The 23,147-nt window shown below is 37.7% G+C and overlaps 2 protein-coding genes across 3 annotated transcripts in view; both read left to right on the top strand.

The window, feature by feature from the left end:
* Positions 1–98: 98 nt before the first annotated feature.
* LOC121428934 (coiled-coil domain-containing protein 18-like) overlaps positions 99–23,147 on the top strand; it is a 47,782-nt gene continuing 24,733 nt past the window's right edge. The window contains exons 1-9 of one of the 2 annotated variants that reach the window (XM_041625824.1): positions 99–208; positions 16,226–16,393; positions 17,311–17,500; positions 18,048–18,257; positions 18,661–18,770; positions 19,485–19,613; positions 20,072–20,168; positions 22,365–22,486; positions 22,836–23,094. In XM_041625824.1, the coding sequence (XP_041481758.1) occupies positions 16,275–16,393; positions 17,311–17,500; positions 18,048–18,257; positions 18,661–18,770; positions 19,485–19,613; positions 20,072–20,168; positions 22,365–22,486; positions 22,836–23,094 (1,236 nt within the window). In that variant the 5' untranslated portion in view covers positions 99–208; positions 16,226–16,274. Of the gene's footprint in view, positions 209–5,963; positions 5,988–16,225; positions 16,394–17,310; positions 17,501–18,047; positions 18,258–18,660; positions 18,771–19,484; positions 19,614–20,071; positions 20,169–22,364; positions 22,487–22,835; positions 23,095–23,147 lie in introns of those variants that run through there. The other variant, XM_041625825.1, reaches the window with a different exon arrangement.
* LOC121428935 lies at positions 9,302–13,467 on the top strand. The gene is made up of 2 exons (XM_041625826.1): positions 9,302–10,677; positions 12,627–13,467. Exon 1 carries the CDS (start codon positions 9,302–9,304, stop codon positions 10,655–10,657), a length of 1,356 nt encoding a protein of 451 aa, XP_041481760.1. The 3' UTR covers positions 10,658–10,677; positions 12,627–13,467.

Here is a 23,147-nt window from a genome sequence, read left to right as displayed (position 1 = left end):
ATTAAAACATAATCAAATTGACCCAAGATAATTGATTATATATAATCTGCTCTTCATTAATACGACCATAATACTTCCACGTCACTTCTAGCCAATCAACAATCTCTAAATTAGAATATCAAAATGGCGGCTGAAACGAAGGAAGCAAATATGAACAGATGCAAGCCGAATCTGATTTGAGCCTGAGCAGGCCTAATGTGGCGTTTGGGTAATTTTAATTTCATTTTCCAGCGTGTCGTATGGTCTGTGAGTGAATTACATACACTTAGTGTTTGTAATGACAACGAGCCCTAACCCAACTGTTAGGGCTTACTATTTACAAGACTACATGTACGCCACGGTATCTCAACTGGTAGTGGTAGTGGTACCGGTACGGTACCTCGGCAGGCGCAGGGACGGCCCATTGCGGGAGAGCTGCGGGTGGAGGGTGGGTGTATACCCAGTTGTTGTGTATCCGGACGGGTTGTGTGTCCGGACGATCAATTTTAGAAAGTCATTTGGAAAAATTTACAAGCTAAGTTTCAGCAATTTTTAGTACAAAATGTTAGGAAATATTACAAAGAACAAAATACAAAATGACTGAATTAATCATGTTAATCTAATCCAAAGACAAAAAAGAAGGCTTCAAAAATATAAAGTGTCCGGACACCCCGGCCCACCCCCCATCCTACATGTAGACAGATGAAATTGCATTGACACGGCCCGAGCCGAGCAATTGGCTGAATTCATTTGAAATTAATTTGATTATTATCATGATTAATATGGTCAGTTCCCACATGTCTGCGTGGTCTCCCAAGTCTGCACATTCGCGTATCTGCGCGATTCTAGTAAAAGAAGATACGCAACGAGCACAAACTTTACCGTGCAATACAAAGACAGGTATTCATAAAAAAAAATCTGACTCAAAATGATGGAAAAATAATGAATTCAGGGCATTTCATGTGACGGCCTCAAAATGCGGCCTTTCTCAACAAAATCCCCGAATCGTGTGCAAAGTGAATGAGTGCGCAGACATGGGGTACCAATTTTTTTTTTCAATCTGAAAATGACTGCCCGAGGCTTTTTCAAGAAAATCCTACATTTTCTTTAATTTTTTAATGAAAATTTGGTACACTTATAATAATATAAGGAACATTATTAACTGAAAGATTTCGTGAAATAAGAAGAAATTCATGTTAAATCTTAACTCAAATTGTTAGGTGCGCAGACTTGGGGCCCACCATCATACTACAAAAATATGATTCATGGTCATGGATTATTATGAAATTGGCATTATCGTGATTTGGGAACCAACGTTCAGCAGCGCTTATTCAGTCACACGCACGGTTCCCTAGCTAGCCTAGCTAGAGGCTAGACAGTATTTCCACCTCCATTCACTTTTTACACAAGTGCGCGTACACAAATCTACGAGTAGTTCCCAAAACCACGATTTGTCCATGAAATTTGATAGATTTTCAAATTCCGATCCTATTTGCACTATTTTCATCAAGAATATAGACAGTTTAATAGCTTAAGTAACCCTCCCTTCATTCAACCGGCGCCAAGATTCGACATGGCAAATCTATTTTGCAAGCCTGCACACTCAAACACCAAAACTCACCCCAAACACATTTTAATATATTACAAAGACACTCACTTCCCTTCAGAAAGTCCTCATTTTAAATAAAAAATTCATCTTTAAAAAGTCGAAATTTTCCCTCTAAAATGCCAGAATATGTGCCATATTATATCTAGAGCACGAGGCGGCTTAGCTCAGATTTAAGAAGCGGGGTTGCCGAAAACTGCGCCAAAAACGAAGAAATATTTGGTTTTGTTCCGAGTGCAAAAGCTTTCTCGCAAATTTAGTATCGTATCTTCAAATTTCCAATCAAAAAAGAAAATTTCAGCGGCAACGGAAAAATTTGCACAGACATCAAGTTGACGACATGCGTGCGGCAGGCCTTCGTTCGACATGTGCTCCGATCGCAATGTGGAAGCGAATGACCGCGGCACTTCCGGGTTGCACATCGCATGCGGTGCAACGCAATTAAGCGGCTCTTGCACGCATTGAGTTTTGAATGCGAGATGCGCCATGTCGAATGAAGGCCGAGGGATGTCGAATCTTGGCCGTAAAACATGGTAATACATTTCAAGATTTTATGAATTATTGAGATTGAATGAAAAAATTAACATTGCAATTAAAAATATACAAATTAAGCCTGAGTCGAATCGATTTTAAAATCGATGTTCGATCGATGTCATCGAACACCGGTGCATATTTTGCAAAATCGGTGCATCGAAAAAAAAAATACGTCGGCCGGCCGATTCGTTTGGTTTCGTTACACAATCAATCATCAAAATATCAGTAATGTCCAAATTTACTACTACTTACTTGATTTCTATTGCCCCCAAAATGAAACCGATTGAGTAATTATGATGCTATTCACCATTAATTTGAAGTTTATTTCGATCATAGTTCGAGTCTTACTCGTCTGCTCGTGCTGAGATAATTTATGCACGATGAATTCATGAATGGAAGTCATGGCCATCGATCGTGCATGCGCAGTACTGTTCTTTAATCAAACCAGAAAATGGCCGGAAATTGACGCGATCAACGTAAAATAAATCTTGCTTTCATGAACAATATTAATATCATGACCATAGAACATTATTTAATCGTAATATTTAACATTGAATTTAACCCTAATACTCCCGGGGGGGGGGCCATAATGGCCCCCCTCAACAATTTTCGCGATATATCTGCTGCGCGAAATTTTTTCACCTCGCAGCTCACTGACTTTTTACATTCAAGTCTCGCGCAAATTTTGAGACCAAATTTGTGACGCCCGGGTACGCGGTTACGACATTACGCAACATTATGCAAGTGCATGTCAGACCCAAAATTGCTCATAAACGTGATTTCATGTACAAATCCAATGCAAATTGCGTATTTAGCCAAAATTCATAAATGTTTCATAATTTCTACTTTTACTGATTAAACTTAATTAATTTTGCCTTGTTTATGATCAGAATTATGTCTGGAACAATTTCCATTGAAAAAACAATAAAAAACAAAAAGTAAAAAAACAAAGAAATACATAAGAAATTCATAAAACAATAAAATACATAAGAAATTTATTTCCAAACCAAAGTTTTTTTGAATTACGAATTAAGAATGCTACAAAGAAAATTTTACCAAAAATTAGCATTCCAGGAGCTTTATTTAGTGAATTAAAGCAAAAAGTATGATTTATGCATAAATTAGCATAATTAATTCATATAAAATAAAATCTCATTATTTTGGAAAATTTTACCATACAGCCTTGTAGATTACATCGCACACTACCAGCGTGCAAATTTTTGCGTCGCTCGCGCGATCGGTGGCCGAGATCTTAAGGGGGGGCCATAATGGCCCCCCCCCCGGGAATGACAAGAATCAAAATACCCCGGGAGATTTAGGGTTATGTTAATTAATTTGCATATGATAATCATTAATATGAATTTAGAGCTTGATGTGAAACGTTTGTATTTCGTTTCAATTTTCAATGGCGGACATCTCATGACGATCGACTTGACTTCGAGCTATTGCACTTGTCTAAAAAAAATAATCATCACATCAGGGTTGATTCTCGAACATTGTCTACATGCAAAAACTCTGTACAAGTACGTAATATCACCATATAATAACATTTTACATGACAAAACAGAGAAAATTGCGTTTGATTTTTTTTCCCATCAATTTGAAGCTAGTTTGTGCCCAACTTTGGGCTCTGATTTCGTGAATGGGAAAATATGTCATACGTCATCGAACACGCATGCGCATTGTGCTTATTTTCTCAGAGCTTGGATCTATGGAGGAGACGTCCAGAGATGGAATAACAATAGAAATAATCTGGCCAGTATTAATTCTTCCATATGAACATAACATACTTTGCTGACATCATCAATATTCTTAGTATGACCATAAAATCTTGTTAAATCGTAATAATTTGGATGAATTTAGGGCTCGATTCAAAACATTTGTATTTATTTTGATCGCATGCTCAATTGCGTCTAAAAACTGGATTGTCATTATCAGGATTAATTCTCGAACATCGTCATAACTCATATTCCACAATCTTTCCTCACAATCGTTATATCAGCATTGAATAGCAATTCAAATGACCATCCAGAGAAAATTACGTATTTATTCCCATAAATTTATTTGGAGCTCATTTTGGATCCAACTACACAATCTCAGGCAAGTTACAGTGCTCTCCGTTGATTGCACTTGTTTGCTGGCGCTGACGTCAAGCACGCCTGTCGTTTCGGGAGAGTGAGTGTACGGAGCTGCGGACGGGGCTGGTGAATGGACTGCGAATGCTAGTTGACCGAAAATCATTCGGATCGACTCTGCGTGATTCATGTCTTTATTATTGTTTCATTAACATCTGCAAATATCATTGTTATTTATGTTAAAGATATTTTGGGAAGAATTCTGCTTTGGTCCGCGGCCTTTTTTTGTGTGTTTTGTGATCATGGAAAATACAAACAAACTTTGCTGTAATCTGCTTGTGCAACGCTCACCCGGCCAACGCCAGCGCATACCGTCAGTGCGTAGTGCATAAGCAAAGCGCATCGACGCAAAAACAAAAGACTAAATTTTCCCCGCCTTCAATATTCGATGCATCGATGTTCGATCGAATTAGAGCTGTCGAACACCGGTTTTCAAAATAATCGATATGACTCAGGCTTAATATAAATATATTTAACAAATATTGGGGCAAATATCATTTTGTGAAAAGAAATTACAGAACAAAAAATATTGCAGAAAAGGCTTATCATGTCGAATCTTGGGCGTGTTACTCTAGTTAAACTTAGACGAGAGAAGTGGTTGATTGGATGAAATTGAGATAGAAAATTTTGGGCCAAATAGAAAATTTTGGGCCAAATTTTGTGGTCTCCCTAATTTTATTAAGAATAACATCCAATATCAGGGGCGGATCCAGCTTTCGCCAATAGGGGGGGCCGAAAATATTTTCATCAACATTTTTCTGGATTGACCGCTATAATCTGATATTTTTTTTGGGGGGGGGGTGTTCTGGGGGTAGTCCTTATTAAAGACTAAAGTTTTAAGTGTATGTTGTTTTATTGTTATAAACAAGATAAGGTATCTCATGTGGCCTAAATATATAATGCGAGCGCGAAGCGCGAGCTCAAGTTCTTTGATATTTTTTGTCCTTCGACCTGAAGATTCTGAGGAGATTTTATAATCATGAAAAAAGATAAGTATCCAGCTAAACAATGCGTGCGCGTAGCGCGAGCCGAAATTTTACAAAAACAACGTGAAAAGGGACTCAATTAGGATTGTTTAATTTTTTTAGCTTAATTTTTTGATATACTGACATGATAAAGGAGCATTTCGACAAATTTTGGTAAGAATTTCCAAAGAGGATAGGTAACTCACAAATCAAACAAAATAATGAAAGCTTGATGTGTGAGCTAAAATATTGTGTGAAAATTGATTGCAGAACTGGATATATAAGTGCCATTTAATCCTCTTGAATGGGATTCATTACACAGGCAATGCGAGCCCGAATGCGCGAGCGTAATTTTTGATATAAAATATATTTTCCAATTCTTCCTCTCACCTTTTTCTTGTTTCCTTTCGGGGTCGGGCCGGCCGTTACGAGGCTGTAAATTACACATCATGGGTATGATACTGTTTATTACTATTCTTTCTGTTTTTCATACTTTCTATCAAGTTAAAGAGTACACTTTTTTCCTGCAGGTTGTCAAAAAAATAGGGGGGCGGGGCCGGCTCGTCCCCCTCCTGGATCCGCGCCTGAATATGGGAGAGTTCCATATGCACCCCCTACCAAAAATAACAAAAGATTGTCGAGACTTCCAGTTTGTATACTTCAGATTTTTCTATCATTTGTTTACTGTTGCTTACCTTAGTTGGGACTCGAACTCACCTCGATTTATCTGCAGTCAAGACCTTTCCCGCTTTGCTAGCTATAAAATTGGTCAGTACCACATTCACATTTTTGATGATTTGTGCTTGTAAAATTAAGATATCGTGATGCTTGTTGAGAATATCAGAATTCTTTGGAACGGGCACTACCGGTGACAAATTTGCCGATCTTTTGTAAATATTTTCATGAATACTGAAGTAACTGAACTCATCCTTAAGAAACTTACGTCAGAGGGTAATTTTAGGTCGCTTTTCATGTTGATGATGTAAGGTTTTAAGGATATTGGCTATTTTTTAGGTAATGACCGTCCGCGAAGTATGGACACCCAAGAAGTTTGGACTGACTGCCATACTAAAACTAATACCGTAATTAACGGTGTATTAACCGCACCCGTGTATTAACCGCACCCCCAACTTTGGACTAAAAAAAAAAAAAAAAAAAATCTTCTCACATTTACATGCATATTTGAGGTACGAAGAAACAAAATCTAAGTTTTTCAGATTTCCAAAGTATCCAAAGAGATTACCGGTATGCAGAAATATGCTGTTCTTGATCAATTCATCTACAAATGTTAGAAAGAAAGAACGGTCCCGCCAATATTGGCAACTTACACACTCGCTCACCTCACAGTAAGTGTACACACACAGCACTGCCATTACATTGCAAACTACGATACAGTACAAGTCATGCCAGTACATCTTATCAAATTATGATCTGTGTCTTTCCCAGCGTAGGAGGAAGAAACATTCACATTTCTTGCATCACAATCTCACAATCACTTTCAGAAATTTGATGTCTTAGCATGAATTTTGGATACGGGATTATAGGAAGGTTCAAGAAACAAAGAAATTTGCATTTTTTACAGTTGTTTTTTACGGCTTCGTGCCGTCTCTCTCGTGCGTGGTTTACATGGTATCTTATGAAAAGCAAACAGGAAGGAAAAAAAAACAAGCTGGCGCCGGCGCGAAACGGGACTTTGAATAGCGCCAGCTTAAGTCGCACTACAACCACATTACAACGCAATCTCTAAGCTCACTCAACTCTCGCTCAGCGGTGACAAAATATTACCGAGTATGCTTGGCGTCTCTTTTAAATTAGCCAGGGAACTTCACTACTTTGAATTGAGAATAAAGTCAAAATTAGTGTCATGAAGGTGGGTGCGTTTGTTATGGACAACATTTAATGAATATTGCAACAATCGCTTCCCATTACCCGCGGCTCATACCCCTCTAAACGACATTGCCTGGGCGGCTACGCCCGGCCACTCGATGTGTTGTGAACTGGCAGACATCGTACATGTACGGGAGGGGTTACGGCGGGCTGGCTCAGACCCGTCACCGTGTATAAACCGCACCCCCGACTTTTGCTTCTACCCCGCCGAGAAAAAGGTGCGGTTAATACACCGTTACTTACGGTACTAATATTCTCAAAATTAACGGCAAGATCTTGAAGATTGTAAACTACATGTATGAAATTGACAAAAATCATGATAATGTGAAATAGATCTAGGTCAAGCCTTCTCTTCGCCAGTAGTGCGATCTCAAAATTCTATTCCCATTGATGAATTCTCACTGTGCTGGAAATTGGAAACATCAGTTCTGAAAAAATGTGACCCAACTTCACGGACCAAAGTTTTTGTGGAGACTTAAACAAAAACTCAAGCTCAAAATGTTAAAGGTGAGATATTTATGGTAGGGGTCCTAGAAAAAGCTATGCAGGTCTTAAAACTGCACACCACTCATCGCCCATGCGGTGTTTAATGGCAAATACGCACTCTGTGTGGAATAGTGACTGCAGAGTGACGAACGATTCCTATTCAATTTTTTAAACAGAGGCTGCAGTAAATCTCTAAATGCAGGGAAAACCCACAACTGCTTGGAAGTTTGGAGTTATATTCACTTTAATTTCATATTATCCTATAATGAGATAATAATATGAACTTATTTTAGAAATTGAGTCACAGGAAATACTATTTTTTTGCATGATAAATTGAGATCGTAGCTTTATGACCCCTTCTACATCAGGCAGCAAAATGGTGTTCAAAAAACACGGTGGGATTTTCGTATAAGTGAGTTTTGTGATATTTTCTTCTTGATTAATGATTTTTGTCTCACCTGCATAGCAGAGTGAGACTATAGGTACCGCTTTTCCGACAGCGGCATCAATGTCACCAAATCTTAACCTAAGGTTAAGTTTTTTAAATGACAACATATCTTAGAAAGTATATGCACCTAGTTCATGAAACTTGGCCATAAGGTCGATCAGGTATTATTAAACATTCTGCCTGAGTTTCAGGTCACATGACCAAGGTCAAAGGTCATCTAGGGTCAATGAACTGTGGCCAAAGTGGGGGTGTTTGTTGAATTACCATCATAACTTTAAAAGTATATTGGTCTAGTTCATAAAACTTGGACATAAGAGTAATCAAGTATCACTGAACATCCTGTGCGCATTTTAGGTCACATGACCAAGGTCAAAGGTCAATGAACTTTGGCCGAATCGGGGGTATCTGTTGAATAGCCATCATAACATTGAAAGTTTATTGATCTGACTCGTGAAACTTGGACATAAGAGTAATCAAGTATCACTTAATATCCTGTGCGAGTTTCAGGTCACATGATCAAGGTCAAGGATCATGTAAAGCCAATAAACTTTGGCCACATTGGGGGTATTTGTTGAATTACCATCATATCTCTGTAAGTGTATTGGTATATTTCATAAGACATGGAAATAAGAGTAACCAAGTATTGATTGATTGGCTGATATGGCCTTTTATTGCACCAAAGATAAAATCATACATTTAACATGATAAAACAATATTTACAAATATTATAAAGAGGCAAAGGGATAAAAAAAGCAAAATACAATTTTAGAGATAACAATTACAACAAATGAAAGCACAACATACAAGTACCGGATTCAGGGGACCAGCAAAGGCCAAAGGCCTATCAAGGCTAGTTCCCGAACATAACATAACAATAAATAAAGTATACACCAAATAAAAAAAGGGCAAAAACAGGCAACTGAAAGTCTATTTAATGAACCATTGATTAATAAGAAATGATTTGTATTGTCTTTTAAAAAGAGACATTGACTGACAAGATTTCTGTTCTGATTTCAAATTTTATTTCGTTCGTCTCGAGAGGAGACTAATTGAGATCCCGCCTCGCACATGCGCACTCATTATCGCTTCATCGCAAAATAGCAGGTTCAAACACCTGCCGCACTCTTACAGAAAAAACGATTTTTCTTCGGAAATACGACGCATTTTTACTCAAAAGACTATTCATATCTATTTTCAGAAGTTATTCAAGGCAAGGTGATAATTTCTTGCACTTCAGAATCGTATTTTTACGTTTTCTATCATGAGTTCGAGCAACGCTCGCGATCAAGATTCGGCGGATTTGAGTCCGTCTCCTACCGGACCGAGAGCCTCCTCGGCCCCCGAAACTCCGGCGGCGATGCTCCACCATGGGTCTAAGCACCCCGCGAGCACATCCACCTCCAAAAGCCTCACAAGTCATGAGCCCAAGAGCTCCGTGAGCGGGAAGAAGATCGATAAACGGTATGTTAAGAAACCAGAGAAAGATAAGAAGAAGCAAAGCAATGTTAAAGACGGCAATAGCGGACCCCCAGCTTCAGTTTCATCTTCAAAAAAGGAGCAGTCGTCCCACTCACGGGATGAAAATAAAAACTTGGCTGATGTTGACAGTCGTTTAACAAAACTGGAATCCATGCTTAACCGTGTCATTGGTGCTCTCCCATTGCCGGAGGAAGATTATGACCAACATTACGCTGAACATGCTCATAATGAGGACTCAGCTGATGATCATGATGACATCAATCCGTACCAATCATGCCAAAGGCTGTACACGCAACCAGTTGATGTTGATTACGATGACATCACATGTACTTCCCAAGAGGAATCCACATTGCCAAAAATGATTCCCACATTCGCAGCTAAGTTTGCTGCCCAATCTGATGAGGGGCCTCCTCTTGAAGAAGAAATAGCTAGCTCAACAATGTTCATGATGAACAATAAATTGGAGGAGAAAGTCCTCGAAGAGACTGGAATAAAATATTTGCCACCAAGCAACTGCCCCTACTTGGATGTACCTAAAGTGAACCCTGTTATTTGGGAGAATCTGTCTCCTTCAACAAGAAGCAGAGACCTCAAGCTAGCTAGGGTACAGAAGTCCCTCACTAGGGGCTTGACTGCCTTCACTCGCTCAATCTCGTCAGGCAACCTTTCTCCATCTCAACAAGATGCATTGGCCTTGCTGTCTAATGCAAATTACGAAATGAATGCTCTACGCAAGGAACAAATAAAGCCTGACATGAATGCTGCATACAGCCACCTGTGCAAACCAACTATTCCGGTCACAAAGTTCCTTTTTGGGGACGATTTGGGAAAGCGAGTTAAGGACATGACCGAAGAGCAGAAAGCTACTGGACGAGTTGTAAAAACTTCAGAGCCAGGCCGTGGCCGTTATCGAGCTCACGCCAATTACCATCCTTACAGAGCTGGAGATTACTCCCGCCAAGGTTACAGAGCTGCAGGTTGGTCTACTCCTAACCATCGACCACAATCAGGTGCTCCTTACAGGCCTTTTTTGGACAGAAAGGCCCCTATCAGGGGCCGCAGACAGCCACAAGCCCCCATGGTGAAAAAACCACCAGCATCTCAGGGCAGATACCGAGAGAATCCCCAGCGGAAGTAGCTACCAGTATACCCCAAGAGGTAGGTAGCAATAATTCTTTGTTTTATACAAACGATCATGAAATTGCATGCACAAATAATTCTGACCAAGCATCCCCTGTTGGAGGTCGACTGAAACAATATTATAATAATTGGAAGAAAATCACATCCGATCATACAATACTGGAAGCTGTCAGGGGTTTTAAGATAGAATTTGATACAAGTTTACCACATCCAGAAAGGTTGATATGTCATCAATTTAAACGTAACAGATCAGAAACAGATAAGATATCAGCTGAACTGAGAAATCTTGAAGGAAAGAATGTAATAGAAAGAAGTTCACCCTTTATCAAGGGTGGTTATTTTTCCAACATATTTACAAGGCCAAAGAAAAATGGCAGTCTAAGATTGATCTTGGATCTATCAGACCTAAATGAATTTGTGGTTAAACAACACTTTAAGATGGATAATATCCATTCTGTGATTTGCCTCTTGGCGGAAAATTTTTACATGGCTTCAGTAGACCTCCAAGATGCATACTACTCTATTCCGATTCATTCTGAATTCCGGAAATACTTGCAATTTAATTGGCAAGGACAACAGTGGCAATACAAGGCACTGCCAAATGGGTTAACCTCTGCACCCAGGTTATTCACTAAGATGTTGAAACCAGTATTCTCTTCACTACGTGAAAAGGGTCATATTGTACTTGGATATCTTGATGATACAATTCTTATTGGGGACACAAAAGAAAAAGTTGAGTCTGCAATTAATGCCACTTTGCAGGCATTTTCAGAATTAGGGTTTAAAGTTCACCCAGAAAAATCAGTACTAAAACCAGTACAGGAGCTCCAGTTCTTGGGCTTTACCCTCAATACAGTAGACATGACCATTAAACTCCCAGTAGAGAGAGCTCAGAATGTCAGGGAAGAATGTGAAAAGTTACTCCTGCAACCAAAACCCACAATTCGACATGTCGCACATGTTATCGGAAAGATAATCTCCACCTTCCCTGCTGTCCAGCATGGACCATTGTTTTATAGGAATATGGAGAAAGAAAAAATAGAAGCCTTGAAAAAGAATAAAGGGCATTATGACAGAATTATGGAGCTATCATGCGAGTCGAAGCAGGAACTAGAATGGTGGATAAGTCATGCAGATAGTGCATTTGCTCCTATCAAAAGGGAAAACCCTAAATTTGAAATCCGCGCGGATGCTAGTGGCTATGGATGGGGTGCCACAAATATGCAAGTTCATACAGGGGGAAGGTGGAATCAGTCTGAAAATGAAAAGGCACAAAATAATGAAATTAATTATCTAGAAATCTTGGCCATCGATCTAGGGCTGAGATCCTTTCATGGTAGTACATCCAATGCTCATATCTTAATTAGATCTGATAACACAACAGCAGTGTGCTATGTAAATAACATGGGAGGCATTAAATCCCCAAGTTGTAACAAGCTTTCCATAAAAATTTGGAAATGGTGCATGGAACGAAATATCTGGCTTAGTGCTGCACACCTTCCAGGCAGCCAGAATATTGAAGCAGATTATGAATCACGCAATTTCAATGATAGAACTGAATGGATGCTCAGCAAAAGAGCATACAGAAAAGTCATCCAAAGATTTGGCAGCCCAAAAATTGATATTTTTGCCTCCAGGTTGAATGCACAAACACAAAGATATGTTTCATGGTTACCAGATCCAAATGCAGAATCAGTTGATGCATTCACACTAGACTGGGGAAAGCTAGATTTTTATGCATTTCCTCCCTTCTGCTTATTGGCTAAATGCATTCAAAAGATCAAGTCTGATAGGGCATCGGGCATTTTGGTCGTTCCAAACTGGCCAACACAATCATGGTTCCCATGCCTTAATAGCATCCTTGTGGAGGAACCGTTGCTCCTTAGGAGAGACATTAACCTCCTTAGACAACCTGTAACAAACTTACCTCACCCACTTTATGATCGCCTTGATCTTTTGTGTTGCAGGGTAACAGGGGACCCTTCGAGAATATAGGCTTAGATGAAGGGATCACCGACGTGTTGACAGCATCATTGAGGAAGTCTACTCAACGTCAGTACCGAGTATATTGGACAAAATGGACAAAATTTTGTGAAAGCAGGAAGAAAAGTCCTCTTCGTTCTTCAGTTAACTTTGTGTTAGAATTTTTAGCAGAACTGTTTCATAGAGAGAAGGCTAGTTATAGTACAATGAATGCAGCAAGAAGTGCATTATCCTTGTATGTAACTCTGGAGAATAGTGTTCATTCTGTGGGGACACAACCTCTTATCTGTAGGTTTCTTAAAGGGACCTTTAACCTCAGACCTCCACAAGCACGTTATCAAGACACTTGGGATGTCAGCGTAGCATTGAAATTTCTACGTAGGCTTTCGCCAGCTAAGACTTTAAGTTTAAAGCAGCTTACACATAAACTTTGCTTATTGTTAGCCTTAGTCTCTGCACAAAGGGTGCAGACGTTACATTTGTTAAACTTAGATAAGATGGAACTGAAACAAAGTTCAGTGAGTTTTCATGTAGATGAACTGCTCAAGCATAGCAGACCAGGTCACCATGGTTTCACTATGAAGTTGAAGGCATACCCATCAGACAGGAGGTTGTGTATTGTTAAATATTTACGAGCGTATATGAAAAGGACTAAGTCTATCAGAGGACTAGAGCGACGCTTGTTCATTAGCTATACCAAGCCATATGGCAAAGTTTCATCACAGACCATATCAAGATGGATCAAAGTGACATTAGCAGGCGCCGGGATTGATACTTCAGTGTATAAATCACATTCTACAAGATCGGCTGCAACATCGGCAGCAATCAGAGCAAGTGTGCCTATTTCTAGCATCATGAATCAAGCTGGATGGTCAAGAGAAAAAACCTTCCAGCAATATTACAATAAACCTCTTGCTGATAGTGAAGCAACTGAATTTTCGCAAGCAATTCTACAACAGTAGTAAAGTTGAAATAAGGTATATACAAATTTGCTTTGTACATGTTCCATACTGTATATCCTTTGTATCTGCACAAACATGTCTTTTGCAGACAGTGCAACTCAAAATGTGTTCGCTGAGCTACAAAATCTCAATTAGTCTCCTCTCGAGACGAACGAAATAAAATTGAAAGCTCAAACGATAACTTACCAGTTTGAAGTTTGAGCAGAATTTTATGAGGGAGTTGAGTGAGGAGATTAATTGCCCTCCTCTCCCTCCCTCTTGAGAGAAATTAATTTTAATAGTCTGTGGTGACTTAAAGCTAATGTTCGTTCGTATCAGCTGCATTAGGAAGCTGATATTTTAAACAGCGATCACATTTTGATGCTCCGAAGAATGAGTGCGCATGTGCGAGGCGGGATCTCAATTAATCTCCTCACTCAACTCCCTCATAAAATTCTGCTCAAACTTCAAACTGGTAAGTTATCGTTTGAGCTTTCAATTATTCCAAATAATAGGTCCTCTATAATTAATAATGGAACGAGAAAAATCATATTTGTACTTTGGCAAGTATAGATCATTATAGTTTCTTGTTGCATATTTATTGACTGCCCGTTGAAAAATAAATAAATCATTAAAACATTCAGGCAAAACATTTTTTAAATACTGATACATAAATATGGCAACACAGTACACATTCAGGTCAAATATTGTTAATATATTGAGATTTTTGAAAATTATGTTTGTATGGGCAAGGTATGATAACTTTGTTATTATTCTAATAGCACGTTTCTGCAACAAATATAACCTCTGTAATAAGTATTTTGGACAATTTCCCAATATGATGTTACAATAACTCAACTGTGGCAAGATCATAGCTTTATATAATTTCAGGAGAACTGACATTGGTAAAATATATCTAATTCTACTCAATAATCCTATGACACAGGATATCTTACGAGAAATTTCATCTACATGATCTTTCCAAATTAATTTATTGTCCAATTTCACACCAAGATATTTTACAGATTCTGTCATTTGTATTTCATTGTCATCAATGTATATTTTAATTTGACTTAAATCCAGGCATTTTTTTGTTTTGAAAATTATTAAATTTGTTTTATCGAAATTAAGTAACAATTTGTTTGCAAAAAACCAAGAATGAACTTTTGGTAACTCAATATTGATGCAATTTGATGCTCTTACTAGATTATCATCAGAAACAAAAAGGCTTGTGTCATCTGCGAATAAAATAAAAGATAATATATCACTAGAATTCGGTAAATCATTCACATATAACAGAAAGAGAAGAGGGCCGAGATTTGAACCTTGGGGAATGCCTGTAGAAATGGCATTGCCAGAAGAAGTAAAATTTCCAATGCTAACAAACTGTTTCCTGTTAGATAGATAATTACTTATTAAGTCATTTGCAATACCCCGGAAGCCATAAAAATATAATTTCATTAAAATACGGTGATCCATACAGTCAAAGGCTTTCGAAAGGTCTAAAAAAAGTCCAATCGAAAATATTTTATTTTCAAAAGTGTTGGCAATCTTTTTCTGTAAGTAACCCAAGTATCACTGAACATCTTGTGCGAGTTATAGTAGTTTTTAAAGTCAGCACTGCAGCTATATTGAATCGCGTGATGCAGATGACACCGCCAGAGGCATTCCACTTTTTTTTTCCAATTTTTTTTTGTATAACATGGGTAAATACATATGGCAATTAGGGACAGTGATTTTCCGTTTCAAAAAATGGCCTTTTCCGTTTCAGAAAATCTCAAATTCCGTTTCAGCATGTCAGAAAACGGAAATTCCGTTTCCCCATACACTTTGTACACACGGAAAAGTAACAATTCCGTTTACACATTGAATAGCAAAATCACAGCGCGTACACTCGCACTGGCCAAAATTTGTATCTGCTACTGGACCAACAACACAATAAAATCCGTTCTAATCGGATCTATGCGGGTGCATTTAATAATTTTTCGATCACATTTAGCATGCATACATCCTCACCTTTCACATAATTAGCATTATTTTGCAGTGAAATTAAATTTCATCGATAATTTGGGGGGTTTTTTGGACATCGTTATCATCAGGCAACGGCTTTCGCCAATCCGCCATCTTGGATTTTAAGACCACGATATCGTGCTGTTACATCTTCAAACGTAGAGGGCAGCAACACACGACCGTGCAGTTGAGCGATATGAAGCTCAACCCGGCAGGCCGGGTATGGTCGCGGGGGTACTATCGAGTGTGATGATGTCGAGAGCAGTCACGATGTGTGAATTGTCATGATTGTAGCGAAGTGAGATCGTGTTTTCTGGGGTTTTGTGGCCATTTAATACTCTCATTTTGTTGTTATTTTGGAGTAATTTCTGTTGCTATTCTGTGTATTTTGAGGGAAAATGCGTTTTCCATGAATTTCCGTTTGAAATGCAACTTTCCGTTTCAAAAGGCCTTTTCCGTGAATTCCGTCCGTTTTCTGCGATCGCGGAAAATCACTGTCCCTAGGCAACAGAAGTTTGGAGATCAATACATTGGCTCTGACTCCAACCCACATTCCTAGAGCTGGTCAAGCGCCAAGGATAATCAAGACCAATTTCAGGCATTGTTCTCTTTTTTCTATTTTCTTTTTCAAGATGGATGAAGAAGAATGGATTCCAGCTGATCTATTACTGACGTAGCACCATGGCCCAAACAAGTAGTGATGAGGACTTGTTGTTGAAGAATGTGGCAGAACTGCGCCGGAAGCTCATCCGAACTGAACAAAACTTACAACTTCTTCAAACACCAAGGCGCGATCATAAGTAAGACCTGAAGAAATTCACCATAATGAATAATTTCTTGCTCTAAATAATTGTAAAAACAAATGGGACTTTTCCATGCTCAACATCAAGATGACAGAAAATAATCACATAAGTGTTCAGTCTTACATATACCAGGTACTTGAAAAGTCACAGTGCACAGATAATTGTTCAACTCAAAAGAAGATGACTGAAACTTTTTTGTTATTTTTGTTATTTGCAATCATCAAGTAAGAGCTTTAAGAGTTTGAAGTCACATACAAGTAGGAAGGAGAAAGGTATTTGATGATTTCATGATGTACATGTATCATTTATCATAGTTGAAACTAATTGTAATCTTTATTCTGATTACATTATAAGTCACTTTGTCAAATACTTATAAATGGTGTAACTGAGCCAAAATGTCTGAAAGTTCCAATCTAATGCTAAGTTTATTATCTGGCTTTGGAATGGGCTTTGTGATATACAGACATGATATTTATATTCAATTTTTACTTGATCTGAAATAGTTTCTTCCCTTATTGAAATATTTCTCTAAAGAAGTTTGCCATTCAAACTGTTCCAAATTAAACCAATAAAGAGTTCTGCCTATACTGAAACCATGTCAGAGAAGTAATCATTGGTGAAAAATTGGGACCTGGCACGGTTGCATAAAAGTTACCATTATGGTACCTTTGCCATCAAATCGTAACTTGCTTGGAATCCTTGATTTTGATTTGCCATTGATCATTGTTACCATGGTAGTTGACATTGGATGGCATAGTTGCCATAATACAGTAATTTTTATCCAACAGGGCTCTAGCTGTGACAGTTTAAAGAAATGTAAAATGAATATTGAATTACAGTTCCCAGCTCATGTACTACAAGGATTTTATTATGCACATTTCCAATTCTGATATCTTTTCTTCTTTTTTAATCAGGTACTTGGATGACTTTGAGTATGATGTAGTTCCAGAAGAAGATGAGCAGTTACCAGCATTGACCCTTGATGACCTGACCCCTGACCGTGTGACCTCATCAATATCCCTGAGGTCAGATCAGAGTGAATACAGCAGAAAGAGTTCTAGAGTATCCCATGTCTCCACCTCCAAGCAGAGCAGGAAATCAAAGGTTGGCTTTAAATGTGAAATATTGTCAGTGTTGAGAAGCATTTTATAGTTCTAATTATTATAGTTAGTATTATTACTGGTTCTGGCTTTAAAAACATATAACTCCTTTTACCGAAAAAATACTTAATAGGGAATTTCTAGACAAGGGGCCAATTGCAGAAAGAGATGCATTTAGATGCAACTACAAAAACAACCAAGGCCCTAATATGCACATTCCATTGATTAAAATTCAAGTTGCGTTGGAGTTTCTGAGCTGTGTTTGATCAGAACTCTGTTTGAAACGGACCGGACCTCAGGCCAGGAACATGGAATTATTGACCTGCTAAAACGCCCTCTCATTTTGTGGTCTGGAAAGTGACTTGTAATAGATTTCTTTGTTGATGAAATGAGGGATTTATTTGAATGTCATGAGTGTTAGAATGTGTAATTCAGCAAAGGAGTGATATTTTGAATGCCTTATAGATACGAAATATTTGTAACACACAGGCGTAATACAATTTTAATCATCTGCATATGTAATTTACAAAAAAAATCTTTTCTCAAATCAGTATGAAAATGGCCAGCACCTTTCAGCCCATTCCTCCACCTCTTCTCTACTGGATCGAACTGCTCTTGATCCTGATACTACAGAGAACCGCCATCTTCGTAAGAAGCTCAAGGCACTGCGGGAGGAGAACAGCAACCTGGTGGGAGAGAACCACAGTCTGCAGAACCAGATAGAAAGCTCCCAGTATGAACTCAGACTAACTAAAGGACAGGTACGATAACAAAAATTCTCGAGATTTGAGGGAGGGGGTGTTCCATAAAGCTGTTTGTAAAGTCGTGAATGAAATGTGATGTGCCAAAAAGTACTTCGAGGTGTTCAATGCAAATTTACTGTTGGGTTATTGTAAAAATATAAACCCTGCATGAATATTGTTCATAGAGTAGGTTAATATTAAACTTAATATATTCACTTAAGCTATGAATTTAAAAACAGGTATCTTTCATAACTTATGATTATTGCAAAAGCCTTCAAGCCCCAGTCAGTTGCAAGAATTATACAGATTTGTTAGTGAAAATTATTGCTTTTGATTACATTATGAAATAAAGCATATTGAATAATATACCTTTATTCAAATGTCATTATTCATCATTCTTTTTTTATTATTATTATTTAAGCTGAAGATGCTAGACATTGAGATGGATGGAAGTAGATCAACCATTGCAAGCCTGAAGAAGAAATGTGAATCACTCAAGACAGAGCTCAAGGTTAATGGGTCAGCACTCAGGTGAGAGATGGAGAGGAAGAACAAAGGAGGGAGTGAAAGATAGATGGATTTGTGCGGGGAGTGAGAGATAAGGGCTCTGTAACTCAAAGGTTTGTGATGAATTGCAAATATGAAGGAACCGCACTGATTGGTCCCTTGTCTGTATTTTTAAACCTAATGCACATGTAACATTGATATTGATTGGTCAGTTCATTTTGCGATTGATCGCTAATCTTTGTGTTACGGAGCCAAGGACCCAAATGGGAAGTATTAATCTGTGCTATAGAGCTCGAGGTCTGTTGGTCTACACTAAGATAAGAAAAACTTGATGAATTTGGGATTTGAAAAGTGAAAGAGACTGAATGAAAGGATAGTTTAAAGTATGGATCTCTTCTTGAGACAGTGCATAGAGATGTCAAAGTGAGAGAATGAAAGATAGAGAAAGAGAGAGTCCAGAAACCTAATGAATGTATTACTGTAAAGTACTTCGGGGAACTGTACCTATCACCTGTCCCTTTTAAACTCCAGAATTTGTGAATGAGAGATCCACTTGCTCCTCTGTGTCCATATTTGTATAAGCAAAAAAAAAATCTGTATTATTGCATGGCTCAATTTTTTGGTTTCAGGGTTGACAGGTATGGAACAATAGGGAGGGTGATATTTCAATGATTTTTTTTTCTCTTTGAGCATTAGATTTGAAGAAACTGTTAGAATGGTGATCTGTTTCTTTTTCAGGATAGCAGAGAAGAGCCTTGATGAGAGTGGGAGGCAGCTATCAGACAAGGAGTCTCTCATTCAGAATCATCGTCTAGAAGTGAAGAAGATACGCTCGGAGCTTCAAGAAGAACAAACATTGAGGGACAGGTGAGTTTAAAGCTGGGGAGGGGTTCTCAAAGACAAATAAGGGGGTGGGGTATATGCACCTTCAATGGCGTTGAAGGGGAGGAACTATTGTGTCAACCCCCCCCCCCTGCATGGCATGATGTCATGTATCTACTTCCTTGGGTACACTGAAGAAAGTTGCAATCATTTTATGTCACATATAATCATGTCTTGCAAAGATCTTGTGGCCTGCCTTTCGCAGCAGGTTGTATGTATGGATTTGTTAAAGTTTAAAGTCAATGCAAATTTGCAATTACCGTTTTTGGAATCGATTGCAAATAGTTTTTTTTCTACCATTAACTTTGAATGAATGCACCTTATCAAAGCATGCTATTTGAAGAAAAACCCTTTTGTTTTTTTATTTAGGAATGAACAAGTGTGCATAATTTGTTCTGAATGTACCAAATTTGCCTTTTCTTTTCCATTTTCTTCTCCCTCAGGATGGAGATGCAGAGAGATGAAACTGCAAGAAAACTAGAAGAATTGAATGAACAGCTTGATAATTACAGATTAGACACTCAGGAACAACTAAGAATGGTATTCAAATTCATATCTATATTTAATTTATCACTTGGTACAGCAAGAATAGTAAAATGCCCCTAAAGCAATTATGTCATCATATTGAGGGCCCAATTCTTTTTGAAAGAAAAATGTTTGTTTGCTATAAGTGAGGTTAAAAGAAATTGGGTCGGTTGTCTGTTTTCCCGCCTAATCATGTCATGGATTTTTTCATGTCATTTATTTCACCTTCATGTGTAAAAACAAGAAAACATATTTACAAATCAAAATGTACAATTAAGTTAGGAATTGATACATAAGGTGTGGACCCCTAAGAAGCAAATAGCTTATCACCAGGGGCCCATAACAAGTATAAGATATGGAAAATGATTACATAAAACAGGAAAGAAATAGTATGTACAACTTAAACAATAAATGTTACATCTACAGTGTGAGACAGGACATTTAAACAAACAACAAAAAGTTAAACAAACCATTAAAAATTAATTTATTTTGAAATTTCAAGGGTGCACCTATAATAAAGTAAATTGTTTATATTTATGAAAAAGTAAATCCTTTAGTTTTCTTGTAAAAGTAGTGGCTGTTGAGCATTCTTTAAAATCTTGTGATAAGTTATTCCATATTTTTGGACCATTAAATCGTAAGGATTGTTGAGATGTGGATTTACGTGCTAGAAATGAGCGATAGTCTTTATTTTTGCGGGTTAGATATGTATGGTGAGAGTCATTTGTTTTAAAGATGTTATTGAAAACGTCAGGAAGTGTATTCATTTTATAGTTGAACATAAATCTAGCAACACTCATATCTATCAAATCATTTATCTTTAAGATTTTTGAATTTAAAAACAGTTCATTAGTATGATAATTGAATAAATAATTCTTAACACTTTTTTTCTGAGCAATAACTAACTTTAAATGTGACTGAAATGTATTACCCCATATGACATTACAATACGTTAGATGTGGCAAAACAAGACTATTATATAAAGTTATCATAGTATATTTTGGTAAAATAAATTTAAGTTTATGTAATATTCCAGCTGTTCTACTTATACGTGAACATATATCCTCAATGTGTGGTTTCCAAGAAAGAAACTCATTTATTTTTATTCCTAAAAAGGATGTATTATCAACCCTATTTAAATATATATTATCCATAAGGATTCTGGGAGGATTATCAGGTATTCTTTTGCCTCTAGCTCGAAATATAATAAATTTTGTTTTATCAATATTCAAAGATAATTTGTTTGATTGTAACCATGAAATAACCTTTTTTAATTCAGAATTTAATAATGTGGTAAGGGAATCGTAGTTTTTATGTGATAAAAGTATATTTGTATCGTCTGCAAATAATAAAAATTTTAATAATGGAGAGCAAAATATAATATCATTTATATAGAGGAGAAAAAGCAACGGGCCGAGGACGGACCCTTGCGGTACGCCATGTGTAATATTTACAGAGGCAGATTTGTCACTGTTGATCACTACATATTGTGTTCGGTCTGGTAAATAGTTGTGAAACCATTCATAGGCCACCCCCCTAATACCATAATGATATAATTTTTTAAGGATGGAGTGATCAACAGTGTCAAAGGCTTTGGACAAATCCAAAAATACTCCGATTGTGTAATTGCCTTTGTCAATTTCTTGCATTATGTAATCATGTATAAAGAATAAAGACATATAAGTAGAATATTTTTTTTTCTGAAACCAAATTGTTGTGTACGTAAAATATTATTGTAAGTCAAAAATGAACTTAATCTTTCAAAGATCAGTTTTTCTAATATTTTTGAAAAAAATGGTAATATCGAAATGGGTCGATAGCTGCATATATTTTGCTTATCATCCTTTTTGAAAATAGGTATTTGTGAGATTTTAAGTTGCTTTGGAATCGTTCCTGTTTGTAAAGACATATTCATTATATATGTTCTTCTACCATGCCATTCTTCACTTAGAAAAAAACGCAAAACCATAAAAATCAATTGGATGACGAATTTGATCACTGATTAGCGATTGTATACTTTGTGAAAAGGGGTTAAACTCTAATAATGTTGGGGTGGCATTGACCCCAGATCTTCTCTTGTACATGACAGTTAGGGCTTTTAGTATGCACGTGACAATAAGGCTGAATTCAATAATCACATCAATGTGATATCACCAGCTTTAACACAGTAGGGTAATTTCAAATTGATGTCTCTCTAACTTGTGAATGCAGCTAGCAGCTTCTGAAGAGCACCTGAGGGGTAGTCTAGAACACTGTGATCGTGAGAGGGAAGAGCTACTTGAGAGGGCTACCTCACTGGAGGAAGACTTACAGGATGCAAGGGATGAGATCAGGTAAGTTCGTCCTCACTGATACATCTATGCAAGAAACTTTCAGAACTCTTGTACAGACATGGTGCAACAAAGCCAGGATGATTATTTATGTCTAAAGATGTGGGATATTCCGCATCAGAAAGTGTTGCTGAGGCATCAAATTGAAATCGCAATGACATTTTTTTTTTAATTTTTTTTTTTATAAAGCCCAATTGAATTCAAAGTAATTTGCTACATTTTTTCCTCACTATTTTCTCAAGGGTTAACATGCCTCATGACATCTTAAAGTATCAATTCCTTCATTTTATTGTGATAATTTTACGCCGATCTGTTTTGATTCCATCTCTCTTCATTATTACACCATTAACAGAACACTGAGGGAGTCCGCCAACTTGCTGAGCCAGACAGAGACAGCCCTCCAAGGCTCCAGGCATGAGGCCCAGGAGCATGTTAGTAGGATCCAGGACCTGGAGACAGCACTCCTCACCAGGGATAGGGAGAACAAGGAGCTCACCGACCTGACCTCAAGGCAGAGCGAACGTCTAGCAGAGTGTCAGAGAGACATTGAGAAGAGCCGTGAACAGCTGCAGAAGCTTGAAGGAATGGTTGCTAGAAGTGCTGCAAGAGAGGTAAGAGTTGTATTGAATCTACATTGCTGACTGACATCATGTTTATGTGATAG

This window comes from Lytechinus variegatus, chromosome 15 (assembly GCF_018143015.1).
Source record: "Lytechinus variegatus isolate NC3 chromosome 15, Lvar_3.0, whole genome shotgun sequence".
Lineage (NCBI taxonomy): Eukaryota > Metazoa > Echinodermata > Echinoidea > Temnopleuroida > Toxopneustidae > Lytechinus > Lytechinus variegatus.
This window is presented reverse-complemented; position numbering and strand designations above follow the sequence as displayed.